At 59.1% G+C, this 13,393-nt stretch overlaps 1 protein-coding gene across 5 annotated transcripts in view; it reads right to left on the reverse strand.

Annotated features, from left to right (window-relative positions):
- Positions 1-104: 104 nt before the first annotated feature.
- The window catches only part of SYMPK (symplekin scaffold protein), a 34,145-nt gene continuing 20,856 nt past the window's right edge, over positions 105-13,393 (reverse strand). For all 5 annotated transcript variants that reach the window (XM_079117412.1, XM_079117411.1, XM_079117413.1 and 2 more), the window contains 14 exons: positions 12,637-12,872; positions 11,576-11,657; positions 11,254-11,367; positions 9,985-10,132; positions 8,931-9,091; positions 7,753-7,861; positions 7,342-7,442; positions 6,790-6,880; positions 5,908-6,009; positions 2,514-2,701; positions 1,349-1,525; positions 1,085-1,180; positions 456-782; positions 105-316 (listed from right to left, as the gene is read on the reverse strand). In XM_079117412.1, the coding sequence (XP_078973538.1) occupies positions 179-316; positions 456-782; positions 1,085-1,180; positions 1,349-1,525; positions 2,514-2,701; positions 5,908-6,009; positions 6,790-6,880; positions 7,342-7,442; positions 7,753-7,861; positions 8,931-9,091; positions 9,985-10,132; positions 11,254-11,367; positions 11,576-11,657; positions 12,637-12,872 (2,070 nt within the window). In that variant the 3' untranslated portion in view covers positions 105-178. The remainder of the gene's footprint in view (positions 317-455; positions 783-1,084; positions 1,181-1,348; positions 1,526-2,513; positions 2,702-5,907; positions 6,010-6,789; positions 6,881-7,341; positions 7,443-7,752; positions 7,862-8,930; positions 9,092-9,984; positions 10,133-11,253; positions 11,368-11,575; positions 11,658-12,636; positions 12,873-13,393) is intronic.

Consider the following 13,393-nt stretch of genomic DNA (forward strand, 5'->3'; position numbering starts at 1 on the left):
AGTCTGCGCAGGCGCAACCAGCACCAGGGGCTTCCTGCCGGCTGCAGGCGCGGAGCCACGGGCTACAGGCCCCCACATGGCGGCGGAGAGTGGAAGGCACCGGCGCCCAGACCGTTTCCTTTATTGTTTTTAAGGCAAAGCACCCGCCGGCCCGCCCCGCCCCGCCCCCCACGTCCCGTCAGCTGTTCCCCTTGGTCTCCGGCTCCCCCGCTTCCTCGGCGGCCGGGCTGGGGGTCTTCACGGCGTCTTCCCCGGTAGGGGCGAGGGTCTGAGGGCTCCGCTCCTCCTTTGAGGTCAGCCCGCCCGCTGCTGCCTCCTGGTGGCAGAAAGCAAGGGGCAGCACGTCAAGAGCGCGGTCGCACCTCCAAGACTTCGTCGCCTCCACCCCCAGACTTGGCACACACTTCACCCCAGGGCTTTGATTCTTCCATTGCATCTCGGATCGTCACCCCTACCTTAGGCAAGGGTCCCTCAAGACTAGAGTCCAGGAGTGCGGCCTCGGTCAGCCCGGAGTCGTCGTCCATGCTGATGAAGATGGCCGGGGTCTCGCACTCGGGCCCCTCCTCCCGGAAATCCATGGCTTCCTCCGCCGGGGCAGGACCAGGTCGGGCTGAGGAAGAGGACGAAGACGCGACGGGGGCTCCCGCTCCTCCGGGCTTCAGCTTTTGTTCCTCTTCCAGCTGCCGCTTTAAGGCCTTCTCCTGGGCCAGCCGCAGGCCGATGAGGTCCTGAGGGGGTCGAGGGGCCGGGGCGGGGGCCAGAGCCAGGGGCTCCAGGTCGTCCTGGAGGTTGGGGGGGCACACAGAAGCTCAGGAAGGGTGCCCGCAGAGGATGGGGTAGAGCCAGAGATCACCCTGCTGCGGAAAGCTAGAAGGGTGCACAGGCCAGGAGCTTTTCATCGTGGGCGCAGGTAGCATCGGGCAACTGAGAGGGCCACACCCTCTTTCAGTAGGGGCAGCTGCTTAGATACAGGTAGCTTAGCAGCCGGGACCTCTCAGCGGGGGAGGAGGTGGCACGCTTTTGCTAGCTTGGATTGACAATGGAGGGTTGGGGAATCCAGACTGGTGGGCAGCAAGACCCTCACCTCTTCCAGGGGCCCTGCAGGTGCCTCCTTGGCCTCCGGCTCCTGCTTGCCACTGGCCTCCAGGATGGTCATGATGGAGTTGGGGATGTGTGCTTGCTAGGTGAAAAGCAGGAGGGGGCGCTGTGGAAAACTCTGGCTTGGAGACCCCTCTTGGATACCCCAAATCCCTCTAGAGTCCCTGGTGTTCTGTGGCAGAGCAGGGCTTCCCTTGCACCCCTGTCATCCCGCCCCCCCCTGGAGCTACCTGCCCACACCCTGGGGTACCTGGTGGGGGGTGAAGGAGCGCACGTGGGCCAGCAGGGGCTCCCGGAGCTCTGGGCACTTGTCAAAGACAGCTCCCAGCTGCTGGGGTGGCAGCTGCAGGATGACCTGGAAGCTCTGGGGCTTGGTTCGTTGGCAGCACTTGATGAAGCCCTCCCACACTTTGGGATACTTCCACACCTGGACCAGGCAGGGAGGGAGCTGTTGGGAGGGGCCACCCAGAGGAACGGGGGAAAGACCTTGCCAAGACCAGGGCCCAAATCCCACCGGGCTACATACAGCTCTGACTTCCCCTCTGGAGGACTTTGCCTTCCCACTCCTGGCAGCTGGAACATGAAGGCAACTTGGGAAAGAACACTGAGACCCCCTCCCCCAGCTCTCCCCTGTCAGTCCAAGCTAAGGGCTCCGGGAGCAGGGTCTCATGTTATTCTCCCAGCAGCCTCCAGAGGGCGACAGAGCGACATTAGCCTTGTTAAGGCAAAATGCAGGGACTTATCCAGGGTAACAGAAGGTCGGGGGCAGAAACCAAATTTGAACCCCAGTCTGATTCTGCATTGAGCCTCTAGGCCAGATGCTGCAAAGTGGTAGTCTCTGTGCTACTCCATGTGGGGCTTGCAGGCAGGACTTTTTGGGGTCATTACTTCTTTTCTTTGGTACTGGGGACTGACTGAACCTAGGGGTGCTCTACCACTCAGCTATACTGCAGACCTTTTTTTTTTTTTTTTTTTTTGAGATAGGGTCTTGCTGAGTTGCTGAGGCTGGCCTCATATTTGCGATGCTCGTTTCAGTCTCTGGAGGCACTGGGATTACAGGCACGTACCGCCATGCCCAGCTTGGAATATCTAAAAGCTCTAATTTCTAGTCTATTGAAAACTGGACCATCTTCCAGCTCTGGTATGCATCTTGGCCAGGTGCAGTGCTCGGGGGTGAGCATGGCCACATCCCTGCTGGGGTGCACCCGAGGCCTATGCTGTTCCTTCCACCCAGCTGCCCTCACTCACCACCCTGTGGCTTCTGAGTCCCAGGCTCCTGGAGCACTGTGCCTTCTTGGCAGGAGGCAGAGCAAGGGGTCTGAAGGGCTTGCTCTGCCAGGCTCCCTCCTGGGGGAGGAGGGCTCAGGTGGCCTCTGCAGTCTCGGGCCAGGGCTGGACAGCCAAGGGCGGGTTACCTGCTTCATGATGAGGCGGGACAAGATGTTCATGACGAAGCCCCCCAGGCGGGGGTACATGGTCAGGGACTGGATGACGGTCCTCATGAGCAGCATGGGCAGGGGGCTCTGCTCCATCAGCTGCTGCATCACCACGGCCAGCACCTCCGACGTGTACACGTTCCGCTCCGCAAAGCACAGGTTGGTGGCTGCGAGGAGGCGGAGAGTGGGCCTGTCCTCTTTGCCCAGCCACCCCTGGGGGGTGGGAGTGCCACCACCCTCGGAGAGCCTCAGCCCTGCTGCCAGTGTGAGGACAGGAGCTGCCCTGACGTCCTGGAGCTCCCAGGTCCCAGGGGAAGGCCCCTTCCTGAGGGCACATTTCAGCCCGGCCCTTGGGGAGCCTGGGGGCCTAGTACAAGGGAGAAGACATGTCCCACTCCTGGATGCAACATGCCAGGCACACTGGGGACACCTTGGCCCCTTTGAGGACAGCTCCGGGAGAGGCTGAGCCAGGAAACCCCTAAGGCCAAGGGCCCAATTCAACTTGACAGGAATGTGGAATGGTGGCTACTGATTTCCATAAGCTTCTCCAGAGAGGACAGGTGGCCCTCCACCAGGCTGGTCAGGAGCATAAGGGTCTGTGCTGGTGCTGGGACGACGAGGGACACCAAGCCTGGGCATGAATGAGGCATGGTAGGTTATCAGGGAAAGGAGGAACAAGATGAGGACTGGGGCTGGGACATATCACAATGAGTCCCCCAGTGCAAGGAGTCAGAAAGGCCGGCCTTGGGGTCTGCACCCTGCAGGAGTGGTGGCAGCACCCACTCCCCTGTGCTAATAGGGAGACCCAGGAGCTGCCTCTGAAGCCCACCTTCCCCAAACACCACTTGCCATGTGAATCTGTCAACCAGGAAGTCTTTATTGAGACAGAAGAGAGGACCCCCAATCCTTGAGAGGCTAGTGGAGAACGGGGGTGGGGCGATCCTATGAGGAATAGCGGGGCCCAGAGGAGGAGAGGGTCCTACAGGAAGAGAGTCTGGGGAAGAAGGCTGAAGGGGCAGGAATGTGCACCCCAGGACCTGCCAGAAACTGAGGAGGCACCTATTCTTTGTTCCCATGACCAGGGGCCATGGGTCCAACCTGCTCTGCTGCCTGAGGCCTCCAGAACCCTGACCCACCCCCAACTTTTGTCCAACCTCCTCCAGGGCTGCCCACTCAGGATCTAATATACTCTCCATATAGCAGCTTGAGGGGTTCTCCTGCAAGCTCAAACCTGACCTCCCCTGCAGAGGCCCTAGTCAGATTACCACTGATTCCTGGAAGCCTCCATGTGGGCAGCCAGGGCAGGTTCCCCACGGCTAGTCTGAAGTCACCTCTTGGCCCGGCCCCCTCCCTTATTCATAGGCCAGATCAGCTTGGTGGTGTCAGGGTGGCTGGTGCAGCTCTGGGCTGCTTCACCCCTACTGCCAGGTAGGGGTTCCTGGTCTCAGTGGGCTACTTCCTCCATCAGGAAGACCTCTCTGAAGTCCCACAGCCAAGCTGGATCAGACAGTTCCTCCTGGCTACCCTGTCAGTCCTGTCCTCTGAATTGTGACTGTCCCAGGAAGGTGTACCCCCCTCTCTGCACTCTGAACCCTGGATGACAGGGCTGGGTCTGTTGCCTTCTCTGCATGTCCCCAGCATCAGCCAGGACAGGGCGGAGCCAAGGTGCTGAAGCAAATCACTGGGGGTGGGTCTAGTTTGAGGGAGACACTTGCTGAGCATGTGAGGCCTTGGGTTCCATTCCCATCACACCCCCATCCCCCAAACCAGATGTTCAAGGAGTCTGAAGACCCCTCCTGGGCCATGACCTGTCCCCCCCCACTGCTGTTCCACTAGAGGTCAGTGTGTGTGGGGGGGTGCTGAATGGCAGGGCACTGGGGTGCCAGTGTCACAGGCAAAGACTGGATTTCTCCGTCTGGGTCTTGCGGTGGTAGGGGGTCTGGTTGGGCTTGTGGACTGGGTGTTAGGACTCAGCAGGAATGGGGGTCATGTGCAGGCCTGAGAGGCCAGGAAGAAAAAGGTGGGGGTGAGAAGGGCAGGCCCTGATGAAGCCTCCAGGGCCCTGGCTGCTGGCCACCTACATGGCCTCCAGCAAGGCCCTTGTCCTCCCTGGGCCACGACTGCTCCACCTAACACCACAGGCCTGGGCCGGTCAGGGCCTCTAAGTCCAAGGACAGTCTTAGTGGGTACAGTGGAGTTTGCCGATCCCCTCAAACTGTCTACAATCTATGTGAACATGGTGCCCTTGGGAACGGGTCAGAACTTTCCTCAGTACATCAAAGGGGCCAAGGAGGGGTGGGTGTAGCATGTGCTTAGCATGCATGAGGCCTGGGTTCCATCCCTAGTCCTGCAAAAAAAGCAGGGTGCGGGGGCACGCCAAGGAGGTGCTGCCTGCACTCCTGGACCGTGGCCTCCACACTGCTCTTCCTCTAGAGGCCTTGGTGCCTCCCCAGTTTCATGTTTCATAAGTTCCTCTCCTGCCTTAGGGGTTTCTGAGAGCACTTGCTGAGGGAGGCTAGGAAAGAGCGCTGAAGAAGCTGCTTCACGTCAGAACATGAACGAAGCAGCTCAGAAGTAAGGCCCCCAGACCTGAGATGAGGGGAGTCAAAGGACAGTTGTCTTCAGAGTAGAGAGGGGGACAGGCAGGGACTCCACTTCCATGGGCAAGGACAGCTCCTGACCCAGAAACCTCATGGGAAGAGGGAGTGGAGGGGCTTTGGGGAGAGCTGGGGGTGAGCAGCCTCCTCAGGGGGCTCTCCTGAGCAACCAGGTGTGTGCAGGTACCACCTTTAACTCAGGTCCACTTTAGTTCAGATTCTGCTTTCTGTCACACTGCCTAGCTGCTGTGTGGCCCCGAGCAGGTTACTTAACCTCCCTGGAACTGTTTCGTGTTTACAAAGTGAAAGTTTACATCCTTACCAGGTAACACGATGGCCTCAACAGAAGCAGGCCGTGGGTGCTGAGGAGAGCCTGGCTCAGAGTGCGAGCTGGGGGAACAGAGAGCACTGGGGGCCAAGCACAGAGAGCCGGCCAGTTTGCCGCCAACCTCCTGGTCACAGAGGTGCTCTCCTGCCTCGTCTCAGGCCTGGCATCTACTTGAGCCAAAAGGTGCCTGGAGCCCAAGTCTGCTCTGCCCCATGCCTCTGACCACTGCTTCCTGTGGGCCCTGCTTCCTCCAGTCCATGTGGCAAAGGTAGGTTCACCAGGTCTTACATGGAAACCAAAAAGGTGGGACGCAGGGGACTGCAGGGGTCTCAGCTTGGAGGTGGGCTGCAAGGGGCAGTGTTCAGTGGGGCAGATGCCAGCCAGTGTGGGACGACAGACTCTGCACCCAGTCTGCAGGCTGGCCACCCAAGTGGGGAGGGCCCCTCACCTTTGATGATGGACTTCATGTCGCACTTCACCGAGTCGATATTGTGTAATGCAATCAGGAGCTCTCCAGGGTTCAAGGGAGACAAGGCAGAGTTCCCCTCACCTGCAGTGGGTGGGAGCAGTGGGGAGACAGCGGGGGCCTAAGTGAAGATGTGGCTCCGAGCCCCCCAGACCAGGAAGTGGTGAATGAAGATGTGCCTGCTTCACAGGGGCGGGGAGCAGAACTAGAGCAGGCGGACTGGATGGAGCAGAGGCCTCTGCCCGCCCTGCGCCCTCATTAGGCCTCTTTAGTGCGGCAGGGCTGCTTCTCCTTCAGCTGTGGCCCTGAAGGCAGGCTGGGGTGCCCATGGTTGGCTCCCAGCACTGGCTCCGGCATGGGACAGATGTCCATGGATATCTGCAGGACAGGGCAGGGCAGGCAAAGATCACAACCCCAAGTGGCCCGAGTCATCCACAGTGGCACAGAGCCGGAGGGGGACGTGGCTGTATGTGCAGGTGGCCTTGCTGCTGCTGTGTGGACAGCCCAGGCCCTCCTGGGCGTGAAGCCAGCAGGTGCATGTTTTCTGGCCATGGGGAGGGGGCAAGGGACCCATTCTACATTACGTGGTAGTTTTTCTGTCTTGAAAGTTTTACTTTTCATTTTTGACCACGACAGACACAACACCCCTGGCCCACTGCTTGTAGGATTTAGATCTGAGGAGGGACTGAGTCTTTGGCCTGGGAGCACCGCGCCCGCTGAGACCAAGGCCGCAGCACCACAGGAAGCAGCACAAGTAGGTGCCTCTCCCGGAAGGCGACACGCCCTCCCAGGCACCCTGCAGGCCCTTCCTGCCCACCTGAGGGGACCTCCTGGGGGAGGGAGGCTGGGAGGGGTGTCACCTACCGTGCTGGGTGCCCAGCAGGCGATTGAAGACCTCCTTCACCACGATGGGGTTGAGTTTGATGAGCTTGGGCAGGGCCTGGATCACCTCCTTCTACAGGGGAGGTGGGTGGGCACCGTCAGATGCACCCCCTTCCCCAACAGGCCCTGCCTGCTGGCCCTGGGGAGGGCTCCAGCCCCCAGATTTGCCCCCCACCACCACTCAGCTGCCGACTGCCCCTGCAAACGCAGACAGAGCGCGCCACCCTCGGCACGAGGTCCCACACACACAGGCGAGACCCCGTCAGGGCTGCAGCACTGGAGGAGGTGCTCCCCACGGGTCGGGCACCAGCGTCTGCAGTCCCGCGTGGCCTCAGGACCAGGGCGTACAGGTGGGTTGCCACTGCAGTCCTGAGGCTGAGGGGATGTGAGCTGCTTGAGGCAGGAGCCCTGGCACAGTGCTCCTGGCTCCTCACACAGGGCCCAGCTGCGTTCCCACCTCACCTTCCAGCCTCTGCCCTCCCTCCCTATCTCGCCACATGCTGGCAGGGAACAGCTGGACAGCCCGCGCTGTACCTTCTCCAGCCCATTGAGCACTGGGATGAGGAAGCGGACGTCGGGCAGCCGCTTGTGGTAGAGGTCCCGGACCCGCTTCACCAGTTCTGGGGAGGGTGGCACTGCAGACGGGGACAAGCAGGAAGGAGAGTTGGGGTGGCGAAGACAGGTGAAGGTGGGCACCAGAGACAGGAATCACAGGCGTGTGCACACGTGTAAGGGGCAGCTCAACCACCCAGCAAGGACCCACTGTCCTGGTGGATCACAGGCAACCAGCACTATCCTGCTCGGAACAGGGAAGCCAGGGCCCCAGGACAGGAAAGATCCACGAGGTACAGTCATTTGGGGACCAGCAGCCCTGACCCCCAGGGCTGGGAAGATGTGGGAAAGCCCGGGAGGGGAAAGCATGGTCAAAGATGGGGTCCCAGGCACCTTTATCTGTGAGGCTGTGCAGACATCGCGTGACGAGCGTCTCCGCGCCCTTGGGGCAGTTTTCCACCAGCAGGAGCAGCTCTGGTGAGTTCATGCCCATTCCTCGAATCTAGAAGCAGAGATCGCGAAGCCTGACCAGGGTGGGAGCTCAGGGAGGCCGGGGCTTCGTGGGAGGGGCTTGGGGGAATTCTGGGAACAGGAGTGAGAACTAGCCATGAAGTTGAGCTTGGGCAGGGCCTCTGGGGATGGGGGCAGGAGTGGAGGTCAGAAATACCAGGCTCTTCCTAGTCTCAACTGGGACCTGCTCCAGCTCCCTGGCCTCTGCAATACCGTCCTCCTCCTCCACTACCTCAAATTTAGCCTGTGCGCTGACTCCTCGGGGAGAGCGTCCCCAGGGCTCAGGCTCCCCTTTGCTCGAAAACATTTATGGCCATGAAGGAAACCAGGTGCTGGGAGCACGGTGGGCTCTTTCCTGCAAACTACAGCTGGCTCACCTTGGGCATGGGCATAAACTCCTGCTTCAGACAGGAAGTACGTTATCCCTGCTTTACAGGGAAGCACGACCACACTGGAGGCGGGTGTGTGGGAATGAGCACACTGGTCTTTCTCCCTTTGTTTCTGTTAGAAACATGCCCATTTAAAAGCCTGGGGCAGAGATGAGATCAGGAAAATCATTTCAAATCTCGCTGCAAACTGGAGGGCAGACTGCAAGCTGCCTGCCATGGAGCTGCTTCGCATGTGCAGCTCTGTGGCTCCAGGAGAAGGGCAGGAGGGACATCTTTATGCAATGACAACTTAAGATTTCCAGCAGCAATGCAGAGGAAGGCTAGCTTGTAAATGGTGACAGTGGCACAGATGTGATGTGCCCATGTTCAGACTGCCTGGAAGACTGGAGCACGCCCCTTGTTTTCACAGGGCCCAAGGTCACGCTGAGAAAGGAAGAGGTAGACCATGAACCCCGATCTGTCCAACTTCAGGCTCTGCACTGTGGGTCCTCCTGTCTTCCTGCAAACTGATGGGTGATATATGGACAACCCACAGGCCACTGAGCTGTAGGCCCTGGTGACAGCCCTGTGTGCTTAGCCCACGCTAAGGTGGAGACAGCTGGCAAGAGCTACCATTGGGGACTCGGCCCTGCAGGGAGGGTGGGCATAACCTGGTGGGCTCAGGGGCCTCACCGGCTGCTCAATGACCCTTAGCACCGTCCGCTTGATGTCAGCGATGGCCTCTGTGTACACGGCTGCCAGCTCATGGATCAGCTTGTGGTTCTGGGGCAGGAGGGCCAGGTAGAGGTACAGACACTGCTTCACGGTCTCCTCGGTCCAGGGCGCAGCCACCTCTGGCAGGGTAGGTCCAGGTATCAGACTTCACCCAACCCTGCCCCCAGTGTCTGTCCCTTCTCAGAGACCAGGTCAGTGGGAGAAAGGCAGAGAAGGGAGCCAGCACTGGGAAGCAGATCCTCTAGGGAAGTGGGGTGGCCCGGACTCCTGCCTCCAGCCTCCTCTGACCATGAAGCTAAGGCAGCTAGAAACATCTTTCTGAAGTGCAATCTGGGGGCTGGGGCTGCAGCTCAGTGGTGGAGCACTTGCCTAACGTGTGAGGCACTGGGTTCAATCCTCAGCACCACATAAAAATAATATATAAAATAAAGGTATTGTGTCCATCTACAACTAAAGATGATTTAAAAAAACAAGTGCAATCTAACCCTGTCCCTCTTCCAGTCCTGCGAAGACTGCCCTGTGGCCTCAGGAAAAGCCCCCAGCTCCTGGCCTGGCAGTCTCTGCCACCTACTGCACACTCTCTGCCAACCATGTGGTCCCCAAGGGTCCTCCCTTCTGGGTCTTTGTACCACTGGCTCCTCTTCTCACACCTACTCACCCTTGGGGCTCACATGCTTCCCTGCACCCAGGCTGGGCCTGGTCTCCTGTGCTTCCGCCAGAGCTCCTGACCTTCCCAGGAAAGGATCTATGTACTTGGGGCCCAGGTTTTCCTAATTCTGAGGACCTGGCACTTTGCTAGGGACCTAGCCAGCACTGGGAAGCAGATCCTCTAGGGAAGTGCCTAGCTGTCCTTGTCCTTGGATATCTCCAACCCCTCAGGCCAGGTACCCTCTTCACCTGGGCCCCTGGGCTCCCGGCTAGCTTTCCCGGCCGGGCCATTCCTGCCACTTTGAGTGTCTTCCCTAGCAGGCTGGACAGGGCTCAATATGCATCTGATGAGCCTGTACCACACCTGTGTCCTTGTCAGCTCCAAACAGCACAGATGGTGGGTTGGGGTGAACCAAGAGCTGCAGGTAGTTGAGGGCGAACTTCTCCACATACTCGCGCAGCTGCTCCTTCTCGTACATGCGCTTGATGAACAGCAGGGCCTGGGAACGCACCTGAGGAGAGGGGTGTGATAAAGGTGCCGGGGGCACAGAGAGGGGAGGCCCAGACGCTCTTCTCAGCAGCACCAGGGTGAAAACAAGCCCAGCGTGAGGAGTGGCCAGCAAGGCGGGGACCCGGGCCAAGGCCCAAGGCCAGCTAGGGGAGGCGCCCCTCCCAGCTGCTGCACTGCCACCTCTCTTCCACCTGCATGCCGGTTGGTCTCATGGCCTCGCCTGGTTCACCATTCCACGCAGCCCGAGCTTTCCTCGGTTCCTCAAAAGTGACGCTCCCTGCCAAGTCTCTCTGGCTTTGCGACTTGGCACATTAGGCTCCCCACTGCCTGGAAAGCCTGCCACTGGCTCAGTCTGTTTCACTCAGACACCATCTGCCAGGAGCCATGAGCACCGCTTTGCTCCGAGCGACAGCACAAGCCAGGCAAAGTACAGCGGGGGTGTGCTGAGTGAAGGGCCCTCCCAGGCCATCAGGCTGCACAGGGCTGGGTCAAGGGCCCTGATCAGTCGCTGCACATGCCCATCAGGCCCCTGTCTAGAGCATACTGCCCTCCTCACAGCCAGGCCTCAGGATACACTCCTTCCCGCAGGAGCCTATCCACCTCTCCCACCGCCCCATCCAGGGCTCCCACAACCACATGCTGCTTGGCTCCAGGCTATGTCCTCACTGCCTGTGTCACACTGGCTTCTCAACTAGTCAGGTTCCAGCGTTCAGGCCTTAAGAGGAGTTCATGCCAGGCATAGTGGCGCTTGCCTGTAATCCCAGTGACTTGGGAGGCTAAGGCAGGAGGATCGCTACTTTGAAGCCATCCTCAGCAACTTAGCAAGGCCCTAAGCAACTCAGTGAGACCCTGTCTCAAAATAAAAAATAAAAAGGTCTGGGGATGTGGCTCAGTGGTTAAGCGCCCCTGGGTTCGATCCCTGGTACCAAAAAATCCCCCAAGAAGTGTTTAAGCTCATCAACGCAGGTGGAGTGCGAGGGCGGGGACAGCATATTCTGCAGGGACAAGTGGCATCCCTTGTTTCTCAGTGGCTTCATGCCACTGGGCTGGGCTGCTCACTGGGGACAAGGGAAGGCCTCCACACAGCCAACTGAGCACAGCCCAGTGTGGTACGAGAATCACCTTGTCCTTCTCGTGGGAGCTGAGGTCCAGGAGGACATGCAGGTACTGGAACTGGCGGGATGGGCGCTTGAAGATCAGATCCCGAAGGGTGGACATGCCCAGATAGGTGCGGCTCTGTGGCAGGAGGGAGGGGACCAGAGCTCCGTCCATGACTGTGTGCCTTTGGAATCTGTCCCTTGCCTCCCCCAGATCAGGCCCAGAGACTAGGCCCCTCATGCCAGCCCTGCCATCAGGGCTCTGTGCCCTTCAGACCTGAGGCGGGCCCTGTCCCCAACTGGGCTGCACATGCAGGTCCCTGCTACACCACAGCCGCTTGCCTCACCTCGTCCTCACAGTACTTGCGAATCACCTCCAGGGCACTCTCGGTGATAAGCGGTGCCTCCAGCACCACCTTGGTGAAGATCCTGCCAAAGGAGGCACAGGGGGAGCTGCAGAGGGGAGGTCACCTGCTTTCCAGTGGCCCAAAGCTGGTTCCAGAGCTTTGGATGCAAACAGGCCACAGCTCAAAAGCTGCCAGCTGGCTGACCTGGGCACAGACTCTCTGAAACTCAGTTTCTCCCTTTTGTCAAATGGGGATTCCTAACTCCACTCATTTAATTCCACAATGGGAGGGATCGACGGGGAGCAGGTGAAGGCACTGTTACTTTAAATGTGGGAGTCACACAGGGCCACCCTGAGATAACGTTTGGGTCAATGATGGCAGATGAGGAGCAGCCACATGAAGAGTGGGGGGCGGGGGGGAGATATTCCAGGAAGAGTGGACGACAGGGGCCCCTGAGCTCGGCACATCAAGGAACAGGCAGAAGATCAGAATGGCTGGGGAGATAGCTCAGTCGGTAGAGTGCTTGCCTTGCAAGCACGAGGCCCTGGATTCTATCCCCAGCACCAAAAAAAAAAAAAAAAAAAAAAAAAAAAAAAAAAAAAAAAATCACAATGGCTGAAGTTTGGGGGTGTGTGGCAGAAGAAGGCTAAAGAGGTTGATAGGGGCTGGAAGACGCCAAGACTCCTAGGCCAGGAGGCTCAGGAGGCTGTATTTTACCCCAAGAGCAATGGACAAACATGGAAGGTTCTTAGAGGGGAGGTAACCAGAGAGCATTCACATCACACGGTGTCACCAGAGCCGCCGTGTGGATGACAAAGTGGAGGCCAAGAATAGGAAGGAAGAAAGGTAAAAAGCAGGCCCAGAGGTAAGTGCCAGAGGCCACTGGGAGCACGTGGCAGAGCTGGGCACAGCCAGACCCCACACTCAAAGTTGAGTGCTCGCAGGTGGAGACGGGGAAAGGGAAATGCAGGTGGGCACGGGGCTGGTGCAGGTGGTGGTGAAGAAGGAAAGGAAAGCAGGGCACAGGAAGGGGTCAGGAGGGCACAGGGCTGTCCCCTCACCCATCCTTCTGGTCCGGTTTCTCCTGCAGGCCAGAGAGCAGGCGGATGAGGCAGTCCTCATACTTGTCCAGGGTGCCCGAGGGACCTGCTGCCAGGTAGGCATTGTACTCCTGGTAGAGCCAAGCAAAGGCCAGGTCCAGGCGGGCCCGCACATCCTCCAGGATGAAGGATAGGACCTCGGCCTTCAGGCCTGAGTCAAATTGTGTCACCAGGCTGGCTAGGATCTTGATGCGCACCTGGTGAAACAATGCACAAGCATGATGGTGTGCAACGGGTCCCCCGGCACCCCATGATCACACCCAGTGGCTCCTCCCACCTGGACTTGGAGCCCACAGTGCAGGCACAGTGTGAAGGAAGGCAAGCTGAAGGCTCCATGCCCAGCAGGGTCCCATCTGTGTGGCAGGTGGAGGAGGGAAAGCAACAAAGCAACAAGTGGCACCAGGGAAACCTGAGCTAGCACAAGTATCTGGGTGATTAGGAGCACAGAGAAAGATCTGGAAAGACGCTCCTAAATTGGGCAGTCACCTCTGGGAAGGGGACAGGATGCAGGTGACGGCCAAGGAAGACTATATTATACTGTACTGCCGGGAAACACTTTGTTTTGTTTGGTTGTGCTGGGGATAGAACCCAGGGCCCTGAGACTGCCAGGCAAGCGCTCTGCCCCTGAGCCACACCCCCGCTGTTGGAGTGTTTTTTTAATAGCGTGTGTCCACACACTACTGCCTAATTAGAAACCAACTTCAAAGAATGCGAAATG

The sequence above is a fragment of the Sciurus vulgaris genome, assembly GCF_902686455.1.
Source record: "Sciurus vulgaris genome assembly, chromosome: 17".
NCBI classification, from domain to species: Eukaryota; Metazoa; Chordata; class Mammalia; order Rodentia; family Sciuridae; genus Sciurus; species Sciurus vulgaris.